This window comes from Triticum urartu, chromosome 7 (genome assembly GCF_003073215.2).
Source record: "Triticum urartu cultivar G1812 chromosome 7, Tu2.1, whole genome shotgun sequence".
NCBI classification, from domain to species: Eukaryota; Viridiplantae; Streptophyta; class Magnoliopsida; order Poales; family Poaceae; genus Triticum; species Triticum urartu.
In genome coordinates this window covers 682214872-682230701 of record NC_053028.1, presented here as the reverse complement: position 1 = coordinate 682230701, position 15830 = coordinate 682214872, and the positions used below count along the sequence as shown (strand labels likewise).

Here is a 15830-nt window from a genome sequence, read left to right as displayed (position 1 = left end):
GCACGTCCATAAGAATTACATGATGTCATACCTACTAGCCGGGCTCGATCTAAACTATACCCCACTAGTGAGCTTTGTCAACAAATATACTCTTATTTGTATGAATATTGTGTAAGTATGCGACGTGAATACCAACGAAAGAAGTATCCATGAATATTATGTAAGTATTGTGCGGTTTGGCTGCGGCGTCCGGCTCGGCGCAGGATCAACGCTCTTTCTGCTGCTAGGTTCATCGCTCAGGTCGGAGCTGGCTAGACACCAACGCGGGTGGTCGTCTGTTTGGCATGGGCCGGTATGGGTCTTGGCGTTTGCTGCGACGAAGGCTTCGTTGATGAAGTTGATGGTGATGTTGGAGTCATTGGCTCATGGAGGAGTGATGACGATGAAGTCTGGTGTCAACCTCGACAGTGTTTTTTCTTCTCAGTAGCGTGTGTGTCTTCGTGTGGGTAGCCAGGACGGACAATGTTGCCATGTGTGGGCTTTTATGATGGTTTTAGCCGGGTTTTTCGTATATTAACTTGACAACTCTCTCCTCCTTTTTAATAAAACCAGATCCTCCGGGGCGACTTAAAAAAAGGTCGGAGGTGGCCTTGGAGCAGTCGTAGGACTCGAAGTAGCTCCCGCCATCACGGTGAGAAAATCCTCATGTGACACCATTCCATCCGAAATGTCAAACAGGGTCCAAACGAGATGATTCCATCTGCCTTAACTGAAGAAGACAAGTGGCGTACACCAGAATAGACATACAGTCTCATATGAGTCCTCACTATGTTGTTTGCATATACAGAAATCCTGAACATAAGTGAAGCAAACCTGACCACACGTTTGGGCAAAATGCGAAATGACTCTCAATCAGTGTTACAAACCCCAACACAACTCAGGTAAAGTAAACCAGGTTTGCTCTATAGAAATCCTGAGTTCCTGACCATGAGGGAAGCAACTTAGCTTGCTCTGTCACTAGAACCCAGGAACAGAGCAACACAAATGTGGAGCAGAGGGTCCATTCCAAGGACGAAGAAAACAACGGAGCCCCCAGATTCCTTTAGATCGACAAGAAATGCGACCATTAAACCGAAGGAAGTAGGAGTGTGTGCTATGCCAAGTAAATCTCACATTGAAAGAACTGAGCATCTTGTAACTTAGCATGCAGGCTCAATGCAAGTGCATTTACAGAAGATTTCTCCACTAAGAACTCAACTAGTCTAGCTTTCATTTTCGCCATGAAGCTTAGGCTGCAGAAATGATCACAAAAGGGGCAACTAAATTTCTAGCTATGCACATGTTTTTTCTCAAAAATCTAAAAAAAATCTCAAAGTGAAAACTAATGTTTCATGGTTTTACGGATTTCCAAATTAAGAAACAAAACATCTGGTAACAAAAATGAAGCTAAATATTCAGATTGGAACAATTAAAATATAGAAATTTAGTGTATAATTATCATCTCCATAATATAAAAATTCAACCCCGATCAATCATTTTAGTAAATAACTTGCAATAATACTGCTATTTGCTGAAGTTTTAACTCATCTCATGATAGATGTGGTCATGGAAGATAGTTACTCACTGCTTTGGGAAATGAAATGTGCACATAGAAGGAAAAAAACAGAAACAGTAAATGTACTGCTAGCCAACAGAGCATAACATATTAGAGAATGTTACTGTTATAGCATAGGTTCATATAATAGAGCGGTACATATCGTAAACATTTTACGAAACTTATCCTTCTCCAAATAATATCTAAGATCTTAAGAAATAGACAAACTAATCTCAGGTTGCTAATGTTTCAATATAAGTAACTACGCTCAAGTTAATCCACGGTCAGCATATTAAAGTCTGCGTCTCTTAGCTGTTTTCTCCCATATATCCGCAATGACAGTAGGGCATTCCCTTTTCAGGGTCTCATAGCCTTTACTTGCCACCACCACATCGACCATTCGATTCGAAGAGTTCATAATAAACTCAATGCAAGCATCTTTGAGCTGGCTGCAATGGCGTTGGTGGGCTAGAGCTAGCGTGGTACCCACAGTCTCGGCACTTAGAACCTCGCACAGCTTGCTCTCGCACATCAATTTCCTCCTTTCCATGGCATACCTATCTGCATCGACAAGCAAATGCCTAAGAATTTCTTCATACTCGTCATTATTCAGGTCACCCATCCGAGGCAACGAATCCTTGTAGATGAAATGAAGCAGTCCTCTGAAAGCATCGGGTTGCATGTCTTCAACAGTTACACTGCACCTTTGTTCGTCCGTCATTGGACCGTAAAACTCTGCCCAGAAGACCGCTGAACACATTGCGAGAATGATCTTATGAGCTGAGAAAACCTCATGCTTGACAATAAAAGATACATCAGCTCCCTCTGTAGCGCCCAACAACACTACTGGAATCGCCCTATACGCTGAGTGCCACGGACACTCGGCAAAGGCCAAAAAACTGCCGGCAACGCCTTTGCCGAGTGTCACCTTCAGCAAAAGCCACCCGGCGTACACCTCTTTAGCAAACAGGAATTTGCCGAGAGCCAGAACACGGGCACTCGGCACAGCCTTTGCCGAGAGCTAAATAGCCGGTCTCGGCAAAATAAAGCAGCTGACGGATAAGTCCGTTAGCTCCAGACATGTGGGACCATGTAAACTTTGCCGAGAGCCACTCTCGGCAAAGAGAAAGACTAGGAGGCTGACACGTGTCGCCTCCTGACATGTGGGCCCATGACAACAGGCCAAGGGCCAACTTTACCAAGAGCAACACTCGGCAAAAAGACCCATTAGGAGGCTGGAACGTGTCGCCTCCTGACATGTGGGCCCACAACAACAGGCTGAGAGCCACTCTCGGCAAAGAGAACCAGTACGAGACTGACACGTGTCGCCTCCTGACATGTGGGCCCACAACAACAGGCCGAGGGACAACTTTGCCAAGAGCCACTCTTGGCAAAGAAAACCAGTACGAGGTTGACACGTGTCGCCTCCTGATATGTGGGCCCACAACAATAGGCCGAGGGCCAACTTTGCCGAGAGCCACTCCCGGCAAAGATAACCAGTAGGAGGCTGACACGTGTCGCCTCCTGACATGTGGGACCACGACAACAGGCCTAGGGCCAACTTTGACGAGAGCCACTCTCGGCAAAGGGAACCAGTAGGAGGCTGACATGTGTCACCTCCTGACATGTGGGACCACGACAATAGGCCGAGGGCCAACTTTGCCGAGAGCCACTCTCGGCAAAGGGAACCAGTAGGAGGCTGACACATGTCACCTCCTGACATGTGGGCCCATGACAACAGGCCGAGGGCCAAGTTTGCCGAGAGCAACTCTCAGCAAAGGGAACTAGTAGGAGGCTGACACGTGTCACCTCCTGACATGTGGGACCACGAGAGCAGGCCGAGGGCCAACTTTGCCGAGAGCCACACTCGGCAATCCTTTTCCCTTTACCGAGAGCCCTCTTGGTAAAGGTGTCAGGTTCTACTGGTTGGTACACGTTAACCGAGAGGCCTCTCGGCAAAGGGTGCATTCTGGTCCAGTTTCACAGTCATTACCGAGAGCCACCCTCGGTGATGGTGTGCCCATGAGCCTTTTTTTGCTGTTTCTGTTTCTTTCCTGTAGCGAAACATATACAGCAGTGCTACCTCTTGAGCTTGCGTTGGATTTCCCCGAAGAGGAAAGGATGATGCAGCAGAGTAGCGTAAGTATTTCCCTCAGTTTTTGAGAACCAAGGTATCAATCCAGTAGGAGGCCACGCTCAAGTCCCTCGTACCTGCACAAAACGATAGCTACTCGCAACCAACGCGATTAGGGGTTGTCAATCCCTTCACGGTCACTTACGAGAGTGAGATCTGATAGATATAATATTTTTGGTATTTTTGGTATAGAGATGCAAGGTGAAAAGTAAAAGGCAAAGTAAAAAAGCAAAGCAAGATTAAAGTGATGGAGATTGATATGATGAGAATAGACCCGGGGGCCATAGGTTTCACTAGTGGCTTCTCTCAAGAGCATAAGTATTCTACGGAGGGTGAACAAATTACTGTTGAGCAATTGACAGAATTGAGCATAATTATGAGAATATCTAGGCATGATCATGTATATAGGCATCGCGTCCGTGACAAGTAGACCGAAACGATTCTGCATCTACTACTATTACTCCACTCATCGACCGCTATCCAGCATGCATCTAGAGTATTAAGTTAAAAACAGAGTAACGCTTTAAGCAAGATGCCATGATGTAGAGAGATAAATTCATGCAATATGAAATAAACCCCATCTTGCTATCCTCGATGGCAACGATGCGATACGTGCCTTGCTGCCCCTTCTGTCACTGGGAAAGGACACCGCAAGATCGAACCCAAAGCTAAGCACTTCTCCCATGGCAAGAAAAATCAATCTAGTAGGCCAACCCAAACTGATAATTTGAAGAGACTTTCAAAGATAACCAATCATACATAAAAGAATTCAGAGAAGATTCAAATATTATTCATAGATAGACTTGATCATAAACCCACAATTCATCGGTCTCAACAAACACACCGAAAAGAAAAGAAGATTACATCGAATAGATCTCCACAAGAGAGGGGGAGAACTTTGTATTGAGATCCAAAAAGAGAGAAGAAGCCATCTAGCTAATAACTATGGACCTGAAGGTCTGAGGTAAACTACTCACACTTCATCGAAGAGGCTATGGTGATGTAGAAGCCCTCCGTGATGATGGCTGTCGGTGTCAAAACCGGCGGATCTCGGGTAGGGGGTCCCGAACTGTGCGTCTAGGCCGGATGGTAACAGGAGGCAAGGGACACGAAGTTTTACCCAGGTTCGGGCCCTCTTGATGGAGGTAAAACCCTACGTCCTGCTTGATTAATATTGATGATATGGGTAGTACAAGAGTAGATCTACCACGAGATCAGAGAGGCTAAACCCTAGAAGCTAGCCTATGGTATGATTGTTGTTCTGTATGTTATCTATCGACTAGCCTGGCCTCGGTTTATATAATGCACCAGAGGCCTAGGATAACAAGAGTCCTAGCCGAATACGCCGGTGGGGAGGAGTCCTTTTCTTGATCACCATGTCTTGTGGAATCTTCCATGTATGCGGTAGTTGTCCGGACTGGCCCATGAGTATACGACCATGTGGGTCCTCGGCCCAATCTAACAGACCGGGAGACGATGTGGTGAGTACCCCCTAGTCCAGGACACCGTCAGTAGCCCCCTGAACCGGTCTTCAAGTTAGGGACGCTCCTCAATTCTTCCGAACTGTTCTTCATCTTCGGTTGTCGGTCTTGAAAACTGGTTCAACAAATCTTCGATCTTGAGGATCTTCAAAATGCATTCGTCGAGCTTACACGCCGGGTATCCGAGGAGCCCCTTTAAGTTTCCGGCCTTTATCAATGCCTTGTTATTTTTATGCCACACCTCGGGTTTGAAGTTGTTCCCGGGAGGCAGTGTCCTCTTGCGTCTGAGCTCTAATGCCGGACTGCATTCGAGGTATTTTTTGCTGCCGAGCACCAATGCCGAACTGCTTCCGAGCTCCAACACCGAAATGTATCCGAGCTCCAACGCCGGACTGTGTCCAAGCTCCAACGCCGGACTATGTCCAAGCTCCAACGCCGGACTATATCCAAGATGTCATAGATCACCTTGGTTCAAAGAAGTTTGAAGGAGTTTAGCCGAGCTTAATGCTGGAAATGCCCTCTATGGAGCCAGCCACTAGCGCCCGAGCTTTATGCCGGACTGCTTCCGGGGTGGTGCACCACCCCGAATGTGGGCCGATTTTTGTCAATATTTTTGATTGGTGCAATTTATTCTTTGCCGAGATATATAGCCAGTAGCCCTCAAGGTGGGTATCGGTCTAAAACCCGAGATGCACATGAAGGATGACATAAGACTCAGGTTGAGACTCAGGTTGATTTGCAAAATCGGCCTGAGGATCAACTCCTAGCTCGGTAGAATACTTCGGTACACTAAAAGCGGCGTGCTCAGTCCTCGAGACTCAGGTTGGGTGCGGCCGACCAACCTGAGGATCAAAATCTCCTCAGAAACTATATTGCACATAAAATTTTCCGCATTGAACAGGCAATGCATTAGCCCCCGAGACACTGGTCGGGAGGCAACACCAGATCAGGGGATCGATGTGCCCCTTTAATATTTCTAAATAATAAGCCCGAAGCCCAGTAGCCCCTGAGCCTTAATGCGGGCATGGGTGGCCGAATTAAGGATCGATATCCATAGTAAAATCACAAATTATGTGTAATGACTCTATGTATCCAAGTACTTTACGTCATTAATGCTCGGATCCGCATTGTACAAAACTTTGTTGACCGACCATCGGCTTCCACCTCCTCGGCCAGTAGCCGAGGAGTGTTTGTCCTACTTTATAAATCCTTTATGAGGGCAAAGATTTACGATAAACAAGGCAATCTGGCCACACGGTTTTATAAACAAAGGTACGCAGAGAGATATGTTATATTACTGTTTAACAGAAGAAATGTCTTCCAAAGAAAATAGTCCCGCTATCGGTTCCTTTCTTTGGGTTGTCATGCTAAGCATGATCATGAAACCTCAGCTCCAATGTAAGAGCAAAATATCGAGGATTTAGTTTGGGAGGCCAGTTAATAGCCCCCGGTAGTGTTCGGCGACAGTCGAGGTCAAGCCGTAAACACTTCGGCCATTTTTATGAATGGCCCGTCATTTAATACCGTCATCGGATCGCTGACCAGTTTACGCTTATTGTGACAGTCAGTTTTCGGCTTTCTCCACTGAGGTGCTTAACCATGTGAGCTAGAAGCACAATCGCTGTGGTTCTCCCTTTGCACACCTAGCCGAACAAAGCGGAACGTAGGAGGCAAGCGCAGGAGCCGGGCAACCCAACTATTGACCGAAGACACAATTCGAAAACGATGCATATATAGCAATATCCGAGAATGTTTTTGCCGAATCCCTAAAGGTGTCCGGCGTTGCACTGCGGGACTTGTGCTGAAAACACACAAATAGTCTAAAAGTGCCATAAGCTTGGAAAAGCAAAAAAACGTCAGTAAAAACTTGACGTCCGAACAAGATCAAGTGTTCGGTGCCAATCTGAAAATTGGCCTTAGCAAAAGAAGTGCTTTTGTCGTGCTTTAACATGATACATCCTATCTCAAGACTTCAAGCGGGTCAGCCTACGGCTTCAACCTCCTATCCCGAGGGCGGAGTACTTCTCATTAGGCCAGTTTAGCAAACTAAACTCTAGCGGCTTTGAGAGAGAAATTAGGCTCCCCGGCTAGTGACCACACACTTGTGTCGAAAAAGGAGTGATAGATAATAATAATAATAATAATAATAATAATAATAATAATAATAGTAAAACTTTGCAACGACTAAGAAGAAGAACACTTATCATAAAACGGCTCATATAAATTTAAGAGCCCCCAAGTGACTTGGGTAAAAGAATGATTGCATGTACCGAAGTACTTATATCATATCTATGTTCAACCAAACTTTAAATGTGTCTTAACCGACCGTCGGCTTCTCCCTTTTCGGTCAGGGACCGAAAAGTGTTATGTAATCCATCTGTCGAGAATATCGACGGTGTTTCCAATAACCAGGCAATCAGGCCATAAGGCTGTAACAGACAAAGCGCGCTCAGGGAACTTATGCTATATTACTTCAAAGTGTAAGAAGCATCTTCGAAGAAAATAGTACCCCCACCGATACCTTTCTTCGGTGCTCATTGTTATTATGAGACTAGTGCAATAGATTTTTTGTACTCATGAGTTTCGTTGTGTGCCGACCATCATTGAGAACTATAAGAGCGCTAGCTTTCGGCTTCACCCAGTCTGAGGTCCAGCTCGGGTGACCCGATCGTGACAATCGCAGAGGTGCTCCCTTTACTCCCTAGCCGAACAATCGGGAACGTAGGGGTAAACACAGGAGCGAGGTAACCCAGCTTGCAAATCACTTAAGTCAATATGGTGCATATTATGGTGTAATACACGAACAAGGAACGAAGCCGTACAAGTATAATCATATGCAAGAGGAAAAACTTCATGAAGGAAGCCCCCAAATGAATTCGGTATTTGAATTTATGCGTCACAAACAAAGTTTGGACAAGGAAATTTTTTACAAGCAACTTTTTTCCAAAAAGTATAATGCTTGGTCGAACCAAACACAAGTTAGAAATTAAAGCTTTGAGCATGAAAGCGACTTAGATAGTTAATGTGTTCGGTATTGATGACGCGGTCCGAGGTTGATGCGGGGCAAGTTTCCATCCCCCAAGCCGGTCCTGAGGTGGCGGCGCGGAGAGCACGACACGCCGAAGTGGTGACATAGCACGGTCAATGCAGATAGGCAGAGTGACGCCGAAGTCCCCGGATCATTTTCCTGTGCACAAAAAATAGTGCAAACTGGAGATAATAGTAATAATGATAATTAAAAAAATGTTGCATAATAAATAATTTATGCAAAGTGAGTAATAAAAGAAATATGCCTGGCACCGAAGTTAATGTCGGTGCAGGGCGTCGGCATGATGCGGTGAAGGCATGACAAAGCCTGAATTCACAGGTCGGTCCGAGCTCTGGATATGGCGTTCGCCGGACTATGTACGGAAACTGACCGAACCATCATGCGACTGTCATTAATGCGGCCACCATTTGAAAGACATGTGTACATATGATGGACAAACCAGATTAATAATTCCTTGGGAAAAATGAACCAACCAAGCAAAAAATACTGGGATTAATAGCACCTGGTTTATTAGTTGTAGCAATCCGAAGGAAGGTGATTCCCAAAATTGGGACTCAATCCACACACCCATTGCCTTATGGGCGATAAAGCGACGGTATGGTGATGCTGGCCAAGGTTGGCTCGCCGAGGCAAAGCCCTCGGTCCAGCTATCATGACGGAGCTGGTCGACTAGTGACGCCGAAGTCTCCGGAGTAGGTTGATGAAGAGATGGCGAAGCCCCCGGTCCAGCCGAGATGTCGAATCCTCGATGTCAGCCGATGAGTTGAAGTAGGTCGGCGTGATGGACACCAGCTTGAAGAAGCAATAGTGCGGCCCTGCCGATGCAGGTCGTGACGTGGTCGATGCCGACTTGATGAAGTGAGCGTTCGGCGATGCTGGTATGCCCGCTTCGTGTAATCCATGGGGCGGCGATGTTGGTGAGGATTTATCCTTCGCGATGCCGGACTCTTGTTTGGCTTGCCGAGATGATGATCCGAACAAGTTGAGCTCGACTCAATAAAGTAACGACGTGTCTAGCGCAAGTCGGCAGCCTTGGAGCAATATCGCTGGACTGGTTTGACACCAGCATGATGATGAAAGCGACCTCAGGGGAGGCTTAAAAATTTACGGGCACGTGTTTAAAAACAACACACAATACCCTAGAAGAGAATTCCTCTAAAAAGGTTGTCCAATGTCACGTTCATAAAGAAACATGAATTCGGGTCGGATCCGTATTCGCGCAGAAAACGGATCCAAAAATTGATCCACTCATCAGAAGGTTCGCGGAGTTTGAACCGTCGGATTGAGCTGAAATTTGGAGGGCTGGTAGATATGGGAATGCCGCAGTAGATGAACGGTTGGATCTTCCAAAGGACCTCCGAGCTAGGCTCTGGAGACCACGCCCTAAACTTGTCCAGATTCCCGTCCAGATTTGATAGGGCTCCGGTATATCGTAGATTGTCGGAGATTCCTTCATCGGAACTCGACGAACCTTTGCATGGCTGTTTTAGACTCAATTCCGCACAATTCCACCAAAGGGATCGTCAAAGCGATGCTCTAAGAGGTGGTGGAAGTAGATACAAGTTTGCTGTTCGAAAAAACAGCATGTTCGCCCGAGGGCAATGTTGACGTTGAGCCCCCGAGCTCCATGGAAGATTCGTTCATGATCTTGATAGAGATCGGAGTTGATGTTTATAAAGGCCCTCATCCGAACATGACGATCGGAGGTAGGGCGTAGTCCTTGGTCAAACCAAGGTGACCAGTCGAGCTGGTGATGAAGATGCCGAAGTCGCAGTTGATCTGCAGGCGAGCCATCAACCTTTTGTCGAACACACAGCGGAACTCTCAATGAAATCACCAATGTCGGTGTCAAAACCGGCGGATCTCGGGTAGGGGGTCCCGAACTGTGCGTCTAGGCCGGATGGTAACAGGAGGCAAGGGACACAAAGTTTTACCCAGGTTCGGGCCCTCTTGATGGAGGTAAAACCCTACGTCCTGCTTGATTAATTTTGATGATATGGGTAGTATAAGAGTAGAAATATCACGAGATCGGAGAGGCTAAACCCTAGAAGCTAGCCTATGGTATGATTGTTGTTCTGTATGTTATCTATCGACTAGGCTGGCCTCGGTTTATATAATGCACCAGAGGCCTAGGATAACAAGAGTCCTAGCCGAATACGCTGGTGGGGAGGAGTCCTTTTCTTGATCACCAAGTCTTGTGGAATCTTCCATGTATGCGGCAGTTGTCCGGACTGGCCCATGAGTATACGGCCATGTGGGTCCTCGGCCCAATCTAACAGATCGGGAGACGACGTGGTGAGTACCCCCTAGTCCAGGACACCGTCAACGGCCCTCTCCGGCGGAGCTCCGGAACAGGCCCCAAGATGGGATCTCGTGGATACAGAAAGTTGCGGCGGTGGAATTAGGTTTTTGGCTCCGTCTCTGTTCGTTTGGGGGTACGTAGGTATATATAAGAGGATGAAGTATGTCGGTGGAGCTTCGGTGGCCCCATGAGGGTGGGGGGCGCGCCCCCCTACCTCGTGCCCACGTCGAAGCTTCCTTGGCGTAGGGTCCATGTCTCGTGCATCATATTCAGGAAGAAAATCACGTTCCACAAAGGTTTATTCCGTTTGGACTCCGTTTGATATTCCGTTTCTTCAAAACACGGAAATAGGCAAAAAACAACAATTCTGGGCTAGGCCTCCGGTTAATAGGTTAGTCCCGAAAATAATATAAAAGTGGAAAATAAAGCCCAATATAGTCCAAAACAGTAGATAATATAGCATGGAGCAATCAAAAATTATAGATACGTTGGAGACGTATCAGGCATCCCCAAGCTTAATTCCTGCTCGTCCTCGAGTAGGTAAATGATAAAAAGAGAATTTTTGATGCGGAGTGCTACTTGGCATGATTTCAATGCAAATATTTTTAATTGTGGTATGAATATTCAGATTAGGAAGATTCAAGACAAAAGTTCATATTGACATAGAGAATAATAATACTTCAAGCAAACCAACAAAGCAGTTATGTTTTCTTAAAGTAACATGGCCAAAGAAAGTTCATCCCTACAAAATCATATAGTTTAGTCATGCTCCATTTTCGTCACACAAGAATGCTCTCATCATGCACAACCCCGATGACAAGCCAAGCAATTGTTTCATACCTTAATAATTTCAAACTCATAAACTTTCACGTAATACATGAGCATGAGCCATTGATATTGCACTATGGGTGGAATGGAATATAATGATGGGGGTTATGTGGAGAAGACAAAAAGGAGAAAGTCTCACATCAACCAGGCTAATCAATGGGCTATGGAGATGCCCATCGATTGATGTTAATGCAAGGAGTAGGGATTGCCATGCAACGGATGCACTAGAGCTATAAATTTATGAAAGCTCAACAAAACAAACTAAGTGGGTGTGCATCCAACTTGCTTGCTCACGAAGACCTAGGGCACTTGAGGAGGCCCATTGTTGGAATATACAAGCCAAGTTCTATAATGAAAATTCCCACTAGAATATGAAAGTGATAACTCAAGAGACTCTCTATATGAAGAACATGGTATATGAAGAACATGGTGCTACTTTGAAGCACAAGTGTGGACAAAAAGGATATTAGCATTGTCCCTTTTTATTTATTTTCTCTTTTTTGGGCCTTCTTTTTTTTCTTTGGCCTTTCTCTCTCTTTTTGGGGACAATGCTCTATTGAATGATGATCATCACACTTCTATTTATTTACAAATCAATGATTACAACTCGATACTAGAACAAAGTATGTCTCTATATGGATGCCTCAGGCGGTGTACCGGGATATGCAATGAATCAAGAGTGACAAGTATGAAAAAATTATGAACGGTGGCTTTGCTACAAATACTATGTCAACTACATGATCATGCTAAGCAATATGACAATGATGAATGTGTCATGATAAACTGGATGGTGGAAAGTGCATGGCAATATATCTCGGAATGGCTATGGAAATGCCATAATAGGTAGGTATGGTGGCTGTTTTGAGGAACATATAAGGAGGTTTATGTGTGAAAGAGCGTATCATATCACGGGGTTTGGATTCACCGGCAAAGTTTGCACCAACTCTCGATGTGAGAAAGGGCAATGCATGGTACCGTAGAGGCTAGCAATGATGGAAGGGTGAGAGTGCGTATAATCCATGGACTCGACATTAGTTATAAAGAACTCATATACTTATTGCAAAAATCTACAAGCCATCAAAAACCAAAGTATTACGTGCATGCCCCTAGGGGGATAGATTGGTAGGAAAAGACCATCGCTCGTCCCCGACCGCTACTCATAAGGAGGACAATCAAATAACACCTCATGTTTCAAATTTGTTGCATAACGTTTTACCATACGTGCATGCTACGGGACTTGCAAACTTTTAACTCAAGCACTTCTCAAATTCACAATTACTCTACTAGCATGACTTTGATATTACTACCTCCATATCTCAAAACAATTATCAAGCATCCACCTTTTCTTAGTATTCAACACACTCAAAAGAAAGTTTCACAAATCCTGAATACCAAGCATGTTATTATTAAGCAAATTACCATGCTATTAAGACTCTCAAAATAATTTAAGTGAAGCATGAGAGACCAATAGTTTCTTTAAAACAAATCCACCACAGTGCTCTAAAAGATCTAAGTGAAGCACATAGAGAAAAATAATAGCACTCAAAAGATATAAGTGAAGCACATAGAGCAAAACTACTTAGCTCAAAAAGATATAAGTGAAGCACATAGAGTATTCTATCAAATTCTAATTCATGTATGGCTCTCTCAAAAGGTGTGTACAGCAAGGATGATTGTGGCACACTAACAAGCAAAGACACAAATAATACAAGATGCTCCAAGCAAAACACATATCATGTTGGTGAATAAAAATATAGCTCCAAGTAAATTACCGATGGAAGTGGACGAAAGAGGGGATGCCTTCCGGGGCATCCCCAACCTTTGAAATTTTGGTGTCCTTGGATTATCTTGGGGGTGCCATGTGCATCCCCAAGCTTAGGCTCTTGGCACTTCTTGTTTCATAATCCATCACAAGAATTCACCCAAAACTTGAAAACTTCACAACACAAAACTCAATAGAAATCTCGTGAGCTCCGTTAGAGAAGGAAAACAGAAGACCACTTCAAGGTACTGTAATGAACTCATTCTTTATTTATATTGGTGTTAAACCTACTGTATTCCAACTTCTCTATGGATTATAAACTATTTTACAAACCATAGATTCATCAAAATAAGCAAACAACAGACGAAAAATAGAATCTGTCAAAAACAGAACAGTCTGTAGTTATCTGTAACTAACGCAAACTTCTGGAACTCCAAAAAATCTACCAAAATTGGAAGACCTAGACAATTTGTTTATTGATCAGCAGCAAATGGAATCAGTATTTTATCAGGTTCTGGTGATTTTTAACAATTCGGCCACTGAACGCAAAGTTTCTGGAAATTATAGCAAGATCAAATAACTATCATCCAAGAAGATCCAATAGGTCTAACTTGGCACAAACACTAATTAAACACAAAACTACATCCAAACAGAAGGTAGATGGGTTATTTATTCCCTAACAGAAGAATAACACAAAAAACTAAAAATAAAATTGGGTTGCCTCCTGCTACGTCTTGAGCTTGCGTTGGTTTTCCCCGAAGAGGAAGAGATGATGCAGCAGAGTAGCATAAGTATTTCCCTCAGTTTTGAGAACCAAGGTATCAATCCAGTAGGAGGCCACACTAAAGTCCCTCGTACCTGCACAAAATGATAGCTACTCGCCACCAACATGATTAGGGGTTGTCAATCCCTTCATGGTCACTTACGAGAGTGAGATCTGATAGATATAATATTTTTGGTATTTTTTGTATAAAGATGCAAAGTGTAAAGTAAAAGCAAAGTAAAAAGCAAAGCAAGATTAAAGTGATGGAGATTGATATGATGAGAATAGACCCGGGGGCCATAGGTTTCACTAGTGGCTTCTTTCAAGAGCATAAGTATTCTATGGTGGGTGAAAAAATTACTGTTAAGCAATTGATAGAATTGAGCATAGTTATGAGAATATCTAGGCATGATCATGTATATAGGCATCACGTCCGTGACAAGTAGACCGAAACGATTCTGCATCTACTACTATTACTCCACTCATCGACCGCTATCCAGCATGCATCTAGAGTATTAAGTTAAAAACAGAGTAAAGCCTTAAGCAAGATGACATGATGTAGAGAGATAAATTCATGCAATATGAAATAAACCCAACTTGTTATCCTCGATGGCAACGATGCAATACGTGCCTTGCTGCCCCTTCTGTCACTGGGAAAGGACACCGCAAGATCGAACCCAAAGCTAAGCACTTCTCCCCATGGCAAGTGTCGGTGTCAAAATCGGCGGATCTCGGGTAGGGGGTCCCGAACTGTGCGTCTAGGCCGGATGGTAACAGGAGACAAGGGACACGAAGTTTTACCCAGGTTCGGGCCCTCTCGATGGAGGTAAAACCCTATGTCCTGCTTGATTAATATTGATGATATGGGTAGTACAAGAGTAGATCTACCACGAGATCGAGGAGGCTAAACCCTAGAAGCTAGCCTATGGTATGATTGTTGATGTGTATGTTGTCCTACGGACTAAAACCCTCCGGTTTATATAGACACTGGGTAGGGTTAGGATTACATAGAGTCGGTTACAATGGTAGGAGATCTACATATCCGTATCTCCAAGCTTGCCTTCCACGCCAAGGAAAGTCCCTCCCGGACACGGGACGGAGTCTTCAATCTTGTATCTTCATAGTCCAGGAGTCCGGCTGAAGGTATAGTCCGGCCATCCGGACACCCCGTAATCTAGGACTCCCTCAGTAGCCCCTGAACCAGGCTTCAATGACGACGAGTCTGGCGCGCATATTGTCTTCGGCATTGCAAGGCGGGTTCCTCCTCCAAGTACTTCATAGAAGATTTTGAACACAAAGATAGTGTCCAGCTCTACAAAATAAGTTTCCACATATTGCCATAGAGAATAATATTTACACAAATCTAATTTGCTGACGTATTCCGTAGTGTGACATCGCACCAGGCCAAGCTTTTATTCGAACCGTTTTACTGTCCCATCTCAGCGCGTTATGCGAGGCGGTTTCCTCAGCACGCCTTTTTAAAGCAGAGATCGTGTCCCCTTATTCCGGAATTCTCATCAATACGGCCATGGGTAACCCAACCGCGCCATCGATTACGACGCTTGGAGATAAGCGAGTTTTACCAGGCTGGTGGGGACATGTAGTTGCGTCCACCCATATAAGGGGATTAGGATCCACCTTTTCACCTACGCCTTCTTCCTCCTTCGCCTATCCATTCTTGCGCACTCGAGCTCCAGTGCCCAAGTCCGCACTCCCCACCTCAACCTTCTCCAGCCATGTCCGGAGCGGGAGGCAAGTGGATGGTCTCCTGCATCATGGAGGGACATATCAAAAAGCTGAGGAAGGCCGGATACCTGTCTAACGACATCGCGTACCGGCTCCCCGAGATGGGGCAGCTCATCCCCACCCTAGCCCCATGTGAGGGTGGTGTTTCTCCCCCATTTCCTCCGTGGACTGGGCTTCCCTCTCCATCCATTTGTCCGGGGCTCATGTTCTACTACGGCCTGGATTTCCACG

General features: G+C 45.1%; 1 protein-coding gene across 1 annotated transcript in view; it reads right to left on the bottom strand.

Moving 5' to 3' along the window:
• Window positions 1–1826: 1826 nt before the first annotated feature.
• LOC125519395 (BTB/POZ and MATH domain-containing protein 2-like) overlaps window positions 1827–15830 on the bottom strand; it is a 15768-nt gene continuing 1764 nt past the window's right edge. Inside the window, exon 2 of the mRNA XM_048684218.1 lies at window positions 1827–2491. Within this exon, the coding sequence (XP_048540175.1) occupies window positions 1827–2491 (665 nt within the window). The remainder of the gene's footprint in view (window positions 2492–15830) is intronic.